The sequence below is a fragment of the Dermacentor variabilis genome, chromosome 4 (assembly GCF_050947875.1).
Source record: "Dermacentor variabilis isolate Ectoservices chromosome 4, ASM5094787v1, whole genome shotgun sequence".
NCBI lineage: Eukaryota > Metazoa > Arthropoda > Arachnida > Ixodida > Ixodidae > Dermacentor > Dermacentor variabilis.
In genome coordinates, this window is record NC_134571.1 from 5185452 (window position 1) to 5197919 (window position 12468).

Consider the following 12468-nt stretch of genomic DNA (forward strand, 5'->3'; position numbering starts at 1 on the left):
CCTGGACATCATAGCCGCGTAGAACGCGGGCTAAGCCCTCGCTCACACCGGGCACATACGGTATGGGGGCGCATTTTCTTGGGAGGACACAGTCAGGCCTTGGGCGTTCCATGGCTCACAAACGTTCCACCGAGCTGGCGTTCCACCGAGCTCACAAACGACCTCGGGTAGCCACATGCCGAGAGATTACGGTGAACCTCTTGTAGGTCGGCAGCCCGGCTTTGTGGCGTTGTGCAGATACGCTTGGTTCTGCCGACAAGAGAGGCTACTACCGATCTCTTCTGGTTCATCGGGTGCACTGAATTAAAATGCAGATACCTGCCTGTGTGTGTGCTCTTTCTGTACACGGTAAATGCCAGACTGCGCCTGTCGCATTTTACGAGGACGTCCAGAAAAGGAAGCTCGCCATCTTTTTCTTCCTCGACTGTGAATTGGATAGACGCTTCAATAATATTCAAATGTGACAAAAATGAAGGAATTTCTTCTCGCTGAATTATGAAGAACACATCGTCTACGTAACGTAGGAAGACTCTGGGCGGCGAGTTGAAAGAGGCGAGTGCTCGACGCTCAAGCCATTCCACAGTTAAATTTGCAGTAGTTGCTGAAATGGATGCGTCCATCGGTGTCCCGTGCACTTGCCTGTAGAAGGTGCCTTCAAAAGTGAAGTAGGTGTTCTCCAGGCAGAACAGGAGGAGCCTCTTCAAGTCAGGAACGTCGATGGGCGTCCTTTCTGGTAGGGTAGGGTCATCGTCCAGAGCGGCGGTGCAAGTTTCCGCGGCGAGTCGAATAGGAACGCCTGTAAAAAGCGACACGACGTCGAACGAGAAAAGCGCTTCTTGATCGTCGGGAGTAAAATGACGAATCTTGTTTATGAAGTCTTCACAATGGTGAACGTGCATGCTGCCTCTACCAACGAGAGGGGAAAGAACCTTATGAAGGTATTTGGACAGTTTATGAAGCGGAGAGCGAGTAAAATCAACAATTGGTCGCATCAGGACGTTAGGTTTATGTATTTTTGGCAAACCGTAGAGCGCCGGCGCCGAACCGTTAGTGCACAGAAGGGAGAAGCACAACCCTTTGTGCCTTGGATCTACAAACCGGAACACATCCGTAAGAAGCTTCTGTAGCTCCCTCTGTATCTTCAGCGTGGGGTCCTTCTTCAGACGACTGTACGTTGCCTCGTCCGCAAGAACTTCAACCTGACCTGCAAGTCCCGAGGACTTATTCCACGCTCGCTACGTCTCAACAGGCCTGTACGTTCAAGTTTTGGTTTCAGCGTGGTTGCCAAGGCGGAAAAACTTCTTTTACAAGCCAGGATCTTGGAATGCAGACAGTCCGTGAGGAACCTACAAAATGAAGCTTTCTTCGCGCGCCGTCGCCTTATGCACCGGGTCCCAGACGAGTTCGCAAGCATTCAACTACACGCAAATTTCAAGGCCAGGCTACAAACCCGTCGTACGCAGGAGACTCACGAAAGAAAACTTGCTAGACTGTCGCCACCCGCTGATGTCTTGCACAGAAACGTTGCCGCGTCCGCCGTGCACAATCTCTCGTCGCACAAGCCCAATTCGGCAGAACTCGCAGTCCTGAGCCTGGGCTTGAACTTCAACCTTGGACCACAGCAGGATGCAGAAAGGTTGGTCTGTGCGGTAGAAAATGCTATCAGCCAAATTGAACTTTCAAGGAGGGAGGAGGCACGAACCCGCACCATAGGCATTCTCTCGCGACTTCGCGCACACCCTTCCGTCTCCCCGCTTTCAGCGGAAGAAAACAAGGCGATCAAAGACCTTCGCTCAAACCAAAATCTCGTCATCCTCCCGGCTGACAAGGGCAACGCCACGGTGCCACTCAACAGGACTGACAACCGTGACAAGATGTTGTCACTTCTTGCGGACGAGGCAACGTACAGTCGTCTGAAGAAGGACCCCACGCTGAAGATACAGAGGGAGCTACAGAAGCTTCTTACGGATGTGTTCTGGTTTGTAGATCCAAGGCACAAAGTGTTGCACTTCTCCCTTCTGTGCACTAACGGTTCGGCGCCGGCGCTCTACGGTTTGCCAAAAATACATAAACCTAACGTCCCGATGTGACCCATTGTTGATTTTACTCACTCTCCGCTTCATAAACTGTCCAAATACCTTCATAAGGTTCTTTCCCCTCTCGTTGGTAGAGGCAGCACGCACGTTCACCATTCTTAAGACTACATAAACAAGATTCGTCACTTTACTCCCGACGATCAAGAAGCGCTTGTCTCGTTCGACGTCGTGTCGCTTTTTACAAGCGTTCCTATTCGACTCGCCGCGGAAACTTGCACCGCTGCTCTGGACGATGACCCTACCCTACCAGAAAGGACGCCCATCGACGTTCCTGACTTGAAGAGGCTCCTCCTGTTCTGCCTGGAGAACACCTACTTCACTTTTGAAGGCACCTTCTACAGGCAAGTGCACGGGACACCGATGGACGCATCCATTTCAGCAACTACTGCAAATTTAACTGTGGAATGGCTTGAGCGTCGAGCACTCGCCTCTTTCAACTCGCCGCCCAGAGTCTTCCTACGTTACGTAGACGATGTGTTCTTCATAATTCAGCGAGAAGAAATTCCTTCATTTTTGTCACATTTGAATATTATTGAAGCGTCTATCCAATTCACAGTCGAGGAAGAAAAAGATGGCGAGCTTCCTTTTCTGGACGTCCTCGTAAAATGTGACAGGCGCAGTCTGGCATTTACCGTGTACAGAAAGAGCACACACACAGGCAGGTATCTGCATTTTAATTCAGTGCACCCGATGAACCAGAAGAGATCGGTAGTAGCCTCTCTTGTCGGCAGAACCAAGCGTATCTGCACAACGTCACAAAGCCGGGCTGCCGACCTACAAGAGGTTCACCGTAATCTCTCGGCATGTGGCTACCCGAGGTCGTTTGTGAGCTCGGTGGAACGCCATCTGTCTCAGCCCCCAAGGCCTGACTGTGTGCTCCCAAGAAAATGCGCCCCCATACCGTATGCGCCCGGTGTGAGCGAGGGCTCAGCCCGCGTTCTACGCGGCTATGACGTCCAGGTAGCTCACGTACCGTCCCAAAAATTACGCCACCGGCTGGTAAACGTGAAAGACAAGCTTCCAAAGACTAAGTTTCCTGGCATCGTCTACGGGATTCCATGTGAAGACTGCGACTGCGTATATATCGGCGAGACAGGAAATTTCGAACAGCGGTTGAAGCAGCATATCAACGATGTCAAAAAGAAAAAAGTCACCTCAAACGCCTTGGCAGAGCATGCAGATGACTTGGGCCACAGGATTGATTGGGATAATGCCAAGATATTAGAAAAAGAAAGAAAGCTGACGTCAAGACACCACTTGGAATCCCTGCTAATCCAAATGACAGATAGCACCCTCAACCGGAATGACGGAACCCTCCCCCCCCATCTACACGCGCTGCTTACATCATATTTTAAAGCCATATAATGGAATATAAACATTGTATCGCTAGTTCTTGATTTCATTGTGAACAAGGCTCCCGTCAGGGGAGCCGAAACGTATTATCTTGTATCCATTCAGTGGTCGGTGTCCTTCTTTTTACCCTTCTTCAGGTTTGGTCACTGATTATGAGCAGGGCTCCCAAGTGACGTTTCAAAGTGGGAGACCCAACAGTGGGGTGCAGAACTGCTTCTACAGATGACCTAGCCAGATAGCGTGGTTGCAAGGAGGCTTGTCTGCCAAGCACCTGCAACATTCCTGTGTGTGCAGTACTTACCCTATATAGACACTGTACATGGGCTATGACTGCAAGCTTGTCATTGCCCAACTCTAGGGCCTACTTATGTCATAAAATGTGCAGTAAGAGTGTAGCTACCATGGCAATGTACAGATCGGAGGCTTGGCACGCAGACAACCTTGTCTGCGAAGTTCTGCTTCAGCGTCACCACCAGCTAAGCGCCACAAGGAGTACAGCTCTTGTAGAGGGCGCTCCTCCAATGGGCTTCCTGAAATTATAAACAGCCAACCAGTGAAGCAGCACTTGAGACCATATGAATGAAACAAAAGCTGCACAACAGTGCTGTGCTGTGCACTGCAGTTGCTGATCCTGCACAATTACTGTCTAGTTAAAATACCAAAAAATAATTCACATAAGACAATGTGTACACTTGAAAAGTATTCTGAAATTGCAAATAGTACTTGGGAGTGGGTCAGCTAGTTGCAACACAAAGGGACCCCAACAATGGAAATCCCCAAAGAGCGAACGTGTTGTTAGGTTCACAGCTGCCAGCACCCAGTGTGTGAACAGAATGTGGACGGGTGAATGCCACTCACTCACTCGGAAGAGCAGAATGAGGTTGGCTCAGGGGCACAGCCCACACGCACAGCACTTGCTCCTTAACTGTCACAGCTTTTTCATGCAAGGAAAATGGCCACCTATGCTAGGCTTTCCACAATGTGAAAGCAAAACAGAGCCTGAAGTGTGCTCAAGTGTTGCCAGGTAGGCATTTTTCAAGAGTCAGAACTGCCTAGTTTTGCTGCAGTTTGCCACTTCTGATGATTTATGGATTTTATTGGCGCAAGGGCCAGATATGGCCAAAGAGCGCCATGCAAAATGCATTGAGTTAACACTGAAAAAAAAAGAGTTCTGCCAGATGTAACATGGCTTTAATGAAGCCCAAAAATTCATTGCTATAAAGTGCATAAAATGTACAAGGATAAAAAAAAATTGAGGAGCTGTTCCACTCTGTGAAGGTGGCTGACCAACAAAGCTGCTATGGTGGTATAATATTTTTTATTTATTTGTACATACTGCAGCACCATAGGAGGGCTATTGCAGGAGCGGGTAAAAACAGTGTTGAACAAAAATAAAGTGAAATCAACTATGACTCTTACAACATCGTTACAATCGTTTACAACATCTTACAAATTGTTTTCACCGATTCATAAAAAGCAACAACACAGCAATACGCACACATAAAGTATAAACTAAACCTGATTTAGGTAGTTACACATACTGGTTTTCATATAGAGCACTTTCAAATTTGCTTATCGGGAGTGAACGAAGGCAGCCAGGTAAGGAATTCCATACTTCTATTGTGCGGGGAAAGAAGCTGTACTTGAAAGTATTTGTACGGGCATAGAGAGGGTTAAGATTAAGCTCGTGGAAATTACATGTGCAAGAAGGCTTGGTGAAAGATATGCAAGCTGTGTTTGAAGTGTGATAGGACTTGTTAATTATGTTGTGCAAAAATTTTAATGATTCCACATCACGACGTACTGGAAGTAATGTCAGTTTCAGCGTAGGGAGGACAGACGAGGGTGAAAAATAGCGGTCGTACTGGTGTAAAATGAAATGAACGGCTTTTTTCTGAACTGCTTCTAGTTTGATTATGTTGTTTTGGTTATGTGGTGACCAGACTGTTGCGGCATAATCGATAACATGGCGAACAAGAGTTTTATACATTAAAAGTTTAGTTGCCTTCGGAGCCTTTTGCATAGTACGACGTAGGTATCCAAGTTGCTTTAGGGCCTTTGAACATGTTTGGTCAATGTGTGTAGTCCATGAGAGATTGTGAGTAAATGTTACGCCAAGGTATTTGTATTGCCGAACTCTCGTTAAAGGGGACCCATGCAAGGAATATGCCGCAATTTTTTTTTTTTTAATGCGAGGATAAATGCCTCAGGGCATACAAGGGTATGGGATGGGGGTGAATAAGGATGATTAAATGAATGAAAATAGATTTGCTGACCTAATGAAGTCCAAGAGGGATCGATAATGCGGTCCCTGTGTCCAAGCAGTGTAATGGCTCAGATTATGCGGCAAGAGTCCCGCTGCTGCGAGGTGCCGGAGCCTCGTCGGTTTCAGTGCAGGGCAAACCCACAGCAGGTGGTGGATGTCGGCTTCAACATTTCGCGACTTTCAGTGTGGACACTCAGGACGAGGATATAGCGGGCGAAAGTGCGGCCACTTCCCAGTCACGGCAGGAGTGAGGGCTACCCCGACCCGGATCCTCCGAAGCGCAACCTCCTCTGCACGGGTAAGACCGCGGGGGACGTTTACCGCACACGGAGGTATGAGAGCACGTGTGCGGCGCCGGAGGTGCTCCTTTCTTGTTAAAAGGAGGATGGCATCATCTAGGTGAAAGAGTTGAGGCAGTGACGATGGAGAGGTCGCTAGGCGGGTCGCAGAATCCGCACGGCTTTGGAAGCTTAGAAGGTCGCGTGGGATCCACTTGACAGATATTGACTGCGGGATGCGTGCCGCCAGAAGATGGATCTGTTAGCATATGTCAGGGCTGCGACTGACGCGTCGCAGAAGCCGCGTCGCCTGGAGGGCATAGTGCAGATGACGATGCGGGCCGTGGGGACCATGGGAAAGGCGGCCACAGAGCACAACGCTTCTCGGACAGCAAGGAGCTCAGCACAAAAGGAGGAAGGAGGTTTTTGGACTTGAAACCGGGTCGTCTTATTAAGGGCAGCTGCGCATGGGCAATAAATTGCAGTGGTTGTTTCACAGCCCTTAATGCTTGCATCAACGTAAAGGACGATGGAGCCAAGCGGCAGGTGGGCATCTTGATCTACAATTCGGTCACGAAGCGCCGCCACCGCGTGAGTTGATGTCGGGCGATGTATATCAGTAGGCTTGTTATCACTCAGCTGTACAAAACTCCAGGGAGGAAGAACTGGCGATGGTGGTGGTAGAAGCGAGTTCGAGAAAGCGTAAGCCCTGAGAGCACACGCTGCGTGTGAAAGGCTGGCCTTAAGCCTGCGAGCATCACGTCGCTGCTGCACCAGCTCATCTAGTGTGTTGAGCTGCGCATTTTCTTGGAGAGCCACGATCGGGGTGATGCGGGGAAGGCAAGTGATGACCCTCATTGCCTCGCGATTACCAGCCTCAAGGCGATCCCATTGTGCCCTCGTCAAATGCTGGAATTGGGCTTGATAAATAAGGCGTGGTTGCACTACCGCCTTCACCAATTGTCGCGCAACATATGAGCTGGTGCCGCCCATTTTAGGAGCAATGCGCCTAATCAAACCCAACGTTTGAATTGCCTGCTTTTTAGCGCTGGAGAGCCAAGCAGTTCCAGTTCCCGACTCATGTACCATCAGACCCAGAATTTTTATAGTTGAACAGTGTTGAAGAGGGGTTCCGGATAGATGAAGACGAATGGGTGTTGCAGAGAGTTTATGCCGGCCCCAGCGATTGGCGACTGACCTGTAAGCAGATTTGCTGACGGAAAGCCTAAGGCCAACCGAAGAAGCGTAAGTCACCGTGATATCTAAAGCTGATTGAAGGGCAGCGGCTTGAGTCTGCAGGTCGTGATGAGTGCTCCATACCGTGATTAGTTAGTTTGGGTTTAGTGGCACAAAGGCAACTAAGGCCGTGCTGCGCCAGTCACAAGACAAAATAAAACGGAACGTTAGGCCAGGGAAACCTGCATTACATTATAGTTGGTGTAAATAACCAGTTTTTTCTAAAAAGTCGAAGAGGTTAGGAAGTGGCACTAGGGGGTCATCTGCTAGTAATAGGGTAGGGTGTAATGGAATGTGCAATTTATACAGGCTGTGTAAAAACCTCCGTCTCAGTGTATTGATGTGTGGACATGTTATTAAGATGTGCATGACTGTAAGAGCTTCATTACATTTTTCGCAAGTTGGCGGGTTTTCTTTTCGGAGAAGGAAATTGTGCGTCAGATGTGTGTGTCCAATTCGAAGTCGACACAAGATAACCTCGTAGAATCGTTGCTGATGACTGCATGATTTCCACTCGCCAATTACAGGTTTAATTAGATGAAGCTTGTTGCTTAAACAAGTGTCCCAATCGCGTAGCCATTTTGACGTCAAGGCCTTCCGAATCGCATTTACACTGTCTTTATATGGAAGTGCTGTATTTTGAATGTTTTTGCACGCTGCCATTGATGCGCATCTATCCGCCACTTCGTTACCCAATATTCCAACATGGCTTGGTACCCAGCAAAACTTTATTGATCTGCCATATTTGTTTGATGTTAATGCATTCAAAATATCGCCTAACAAGGGTTCACTTTGGGATTTCATGTGTAGAGCCTTCAGTACGCTTAATGAATCTGTGTATATGACAGTGTTTTCAAGTTTGTCAGCAATGATCTTTTGAACTACCGTCCATATGGCGTACACTTCGGCTGTGTAGACAGAGGCATGCTGAGGTAATCGAATACATGTTTCCCAATTTTCTGTTATGGCCCCTACACCCACGTGTTTTTCCGTTTTAGAGCCATCAGTATAAAATTCTATGTAGTTTATATACTTGTCTTGAAGAGAGCGGAATTCTTGTATAATGTGTTGATGTGGTGTGTCTCTTTTCTTTAGATGTGTTAGTGTCCAATCACATAACGCTGTGAAATCACACCACGGGGGTAAACGTTCTGGCTTTCTGGCAACCTGGAGGACTTCCCAAGGGATGTGATAATCCCGACAGTATTCCTCGTATCGCAAGATAAGCGGCCTGATCAAGTTTGGTTTATTTGTGTAATGTAAGCGTGAGCTGCACTTTGTGACGATGTTGTAGCATATGTGTAGTGGTGAGGATCGGATTCTCAGTATGTAGGAAAAGTTATTAGCGCTCTGCGATGCTGTAAAGGAGGTTCATTACATTCAACATGTAAGCTCTGTATAGGTGATGTTCTGTAAGCACCGCATGCTAGTCGTAGTCCTAGGTTATGGACTGGATCAAGTCGTCGGACGTAAGATAGTCTGGCTGAACCATATGTAATGCTACCATAGTCTAACATGCTACGCACCAAAGTGCGGTAGATGTGTAGCAGGCATTTACGGTCAGAGCCCCACCGTTTCCGGGAGAGGATTTTTAGAATGTTAAGTGCATTGTTCGCTTTGATTTTAATACTATTGATGTGTGCGAGAAAGTTCAACTTTTTATCAAACAGAACACTCAGAAACTTGTGTTCTTGTTTCACGGGTAGTGTGGCATCCTGTAGTTTAAGGATGGGATCTGGTTGTAGGCCTCTTTTTTGTGTAAAGACAACACTAATCGTTTTTTCACTTGAGAAGCGAAAGCCGTTTTCAGATGCCCACTGCGTTAGTTTGTTTAGTGTAATTTGAATTTGTCGTTCGCAGGTTGCCATGTTCGATGCGCGACATGCAATTTGAAGATCATCCACATATAGTGAATGCATTATAGAAGATGGAATTACATTATTGAGCGAATTCATTTTCACCACAAACAATGTTGTGCTCAATACGCATCCGTGAGGTACTCCGTTTTCTTGAATAAATACGCTGGACAGCACCGTTCCTAAACGCACCTCGAATGTTCGATCGGACATGAAATCAGCTAGACATTTAAGCATTCTGCCGCGGATCCCTAAATCCGCTAGATCCCTTAAAATACCGAACCTCCATGTTGTGTCGTACGCTTTTTCAAGATCAAAGAAAACTGTGAGACAATATTGCTTTTGTAGAAAGGCCGCACGTATCTCGTGTTCTAACCGAACTAGATGATCTGTTGTGGAGCAGCCTTTCTTGTACCCACACTGATGATTATCGAGCAGGTTCTCAGTTTCGAGGACGTATGCCAATCTGATATTTATAATGGATTCATAGGACTTGGCGAGACAGCTTGTGAGTGCTATAGGTCGGTAGCTGGTAGCTGCTGTAGGATGCTTTCCAGCTTTCAAGAAAGGGATTATAATGGCTTTTTTCCACGCATTCGGCATTTTTCCTGTTTCCCAGATTATGTTAAAGAAGCGGAGCAATGTCTTAACTGCTTTTGAGGAAAGGTGTGCGAGCATTGTGTAATGTATTCTGTCCGGACCTGGCGCTGTTTTTTTGCCAGTAGTGAGTACCTGTTAATTTCGGAAAGTGTTAGGGGGGCATTATATGGTTTCTCGGAACTTCCTGCTGTCGGAAGCTTTTGTTTTTCTGCTGATTGTTTATACTTTTGAAATTCAGTGGAGTAGTTTAGTGAGCTTGATATGTTATGGAAATGCTGCCCTAATATATCTGCTTGTTCTTTTAGATTCGTTTGTGTACCTGGAGGTGAGAGTATGGGGATCGTATAGGGAGCGTACTCGCTTCTAAACTTTCGAAGCTGATCCCACATTCTTTTGGATGTTATTGAGCTATTGATGGAGGATACATATGTTTGCCAAGACTGTCTTTCAGCTTGCCTACGCGTGTACCTGGCTTTCGCCTTAGCTTTTTTGAAATACAGGAGGTTATCATGTGTTGGATATCGCCGAAAGATACCCCATGCTTTGTTTTGTGCTTTTTTAGTTTGAGTGCATTCATTCGTCCACCAGGGTTTTAGTTTTTTCCTTAAGAAGCCGGAGGATTGCGGGATCGTCTGTTCTGCTGCAGCAAGTATGGAGGCAACAATCTTTTCATTCATTTCGTCTATTGTTTGATGATCTGATGTGTGATCAAGACTGGCCTTCTCGCTGAAGAGAGGCCAGTCTGCTAGATGGAGTTTCCAACGGGGTGGTCTTAATGGTACTGTAGGGAAAGGAGATGTGTTTTTAATAATGCCGGGCATATGATCACTACCATAAGGATTGTTAATAACACTCCATTTAAAATCGATCAACAGAGATGGAGTGCACAGCGCCAGATCAAGACAGCTCATGGCTCCTGTGCTTGGGGAGCAGTAGGTTGGCGCACCAGTGTTTAAAAGGCATACTTCGTTACTCAGGATAAAATCTTCAAGTGTTTGTCCCCTGGTGTCAGTTGTTTTGCTACCCCATAATATGTTATGAGCGTTAAAATCACCTGCTATTAAAAAAGGTTTGGGTAGCTGGTTTAAAACTAACTCCAGGTCTCCTACAGTAAAATGGGAATGTGGTGGAATGTACATTGAACAAATGGTAATGGTTTTATGTGCTAAAACCGTGACAGCAATGGCTTCCAAGTGAGTATTAATGGTAACTTCTCTAGCTGCAATGCCGTTCCGTAGAACTATAGCTACGCCACCCGAAAGCCGGTTCGCCTGAGTGCGATCGCGCCGTACAACAGTGAATCCTTTTAAAATGTTTTTGTGCTTTTCGCCTAAGTTTGTTTCTTGTAAGCACAAGGCCACAGGAGAGAAGTTACTTAACAAGTCTTTGATGTCACCTAAGTTGTGTAAAAGGCCTCTACAATTCCAATGGATAATAAAAGCCATATTGAAATTGAAAGGTCAGAAATGGCACTACGGAAAAGTAAGAGGTGGGATTATAGGTGACATGGATTAAGAAGGCTGATACAAATGAGCGATAACCTTTAGGTTATCGCTTTCTTATTTTGAATGGTTACTGGGATTTTGTCCCTCTTACCGCGCTCGAGAGAGCGCTTGTCCTTCGGTGTCAATGACACCGGAGTTTTTGTGTCGACCTCCATCGCTCTCTCTGAGGCGCTGGAGCACCGAGAGTTTGGCGCCGAGACACGTGCCTCGGGCCTTGGAGTTCGCTTGATCTTAGGGCCCTGCGGGGCGGGTGTTTGCAGGGCCTTGGAAGAGGATGGAGCAGCGTCGGCTGCTTCCATCACGGGGGCGGGAGGAGTCACTACAGCACCGCTGCGCGTGGGCTCGGAGGACTCCAGAGGCCTCTGTGACGCTGCCCCCGACTGCGTCACATCGGCGTAACTTCTTCGCGGAAGATACGATAGCCGCTTTCTGGCTTCAAAGAACGATATTTTTTCTTTGACAGTTAGTGCTATTACTTCTTTTTCTTTTTTCCAGCATGGGCAAGACCGCGAGTAGGCTGGATGGTCTCCTTTGCAGTTAATACAATGTGGGGAAGAAGTGCAGTTTTCAGATTGATGATCATTTGAGCTGCATTTAGCACAAGTTGTTTGGCCTCGGCATGCATGTGAAGCATGTCCGAACCTTTGACACTCGAAACACCGTCTTGGGTTCGGGATATAAGGCCTGACATTTACTTTTACGTACCCTGCATCCAGAGAGGTAGGCATTACGCTTGTACCAAATGTAAGTATGACATGTTTGGTGGGGATTTCTTGGTCGTTTCTACGGATTACTATTCTTTGTACCTTTGTCACATTTTGTTCCTGGAAACCTTCCAGCAGTTCCTCGTCACTTAAGCCAATAAAGTCTTCTTCAGATATTACTCCCCTGCTTGTATTAAGTGTTCTGTGGGCTGAAACAGTCACTGTCGCGTCGCCAATACTGGTAAGTTCAGAGAGCTTATCTGCTAGATCTTTGTTATTCAGTTCTAGGAGGAGGTCCCCGCTAGACATTTTGGATGCTTTGTATGTTGGTCCGATTTTGTCTTTCAGACACTTCGCTACCAGGAATGGAGAGAGTTTCCTTAGCGGTATGTTGCTTTCACTATGCACTACATAGTACTTTGGAAATGTTGGGGCGTTGCTTTGAAAGGAAAATTGAAATGGTACTTCGGTGCGGCATCTCTTCAGACGCCGATCATTAACAACAGAGGCTTGCGCTGCCATAGGAAAATGTGTACGTTCGGCAACAGCGCCGACCGCCCACCACGGAGCCCAA

The 12468-nt window shown here is 47.1% G+C and overlaps 1 protein-coding gene across 4 annotated transcripts in view; it reads right to left on the reverse strand.

Moving 5' to 3' along the window:
- Positions 1-12468, reverse strand: part of LOC142578600 (TBC domain-containing protein kinase-like protein) — a 68259-nt gene that overhangs the window by 35774 nt on the left and 20017 nt on the right. For all 4 annotated transcript variants that reach the window (XM_075687996.1, XM_075687994.1, XM_075687995.1 and 1 more), the window contains one exon: positions 3850-3979. In XM_075687996.1, the coding sequence (XP_075544111.1) occupies positions 3850-3979 (130 nt within the window). The remainder of the gene's footprint in view (positions 1-3849; positions 3980-12468) is intronic.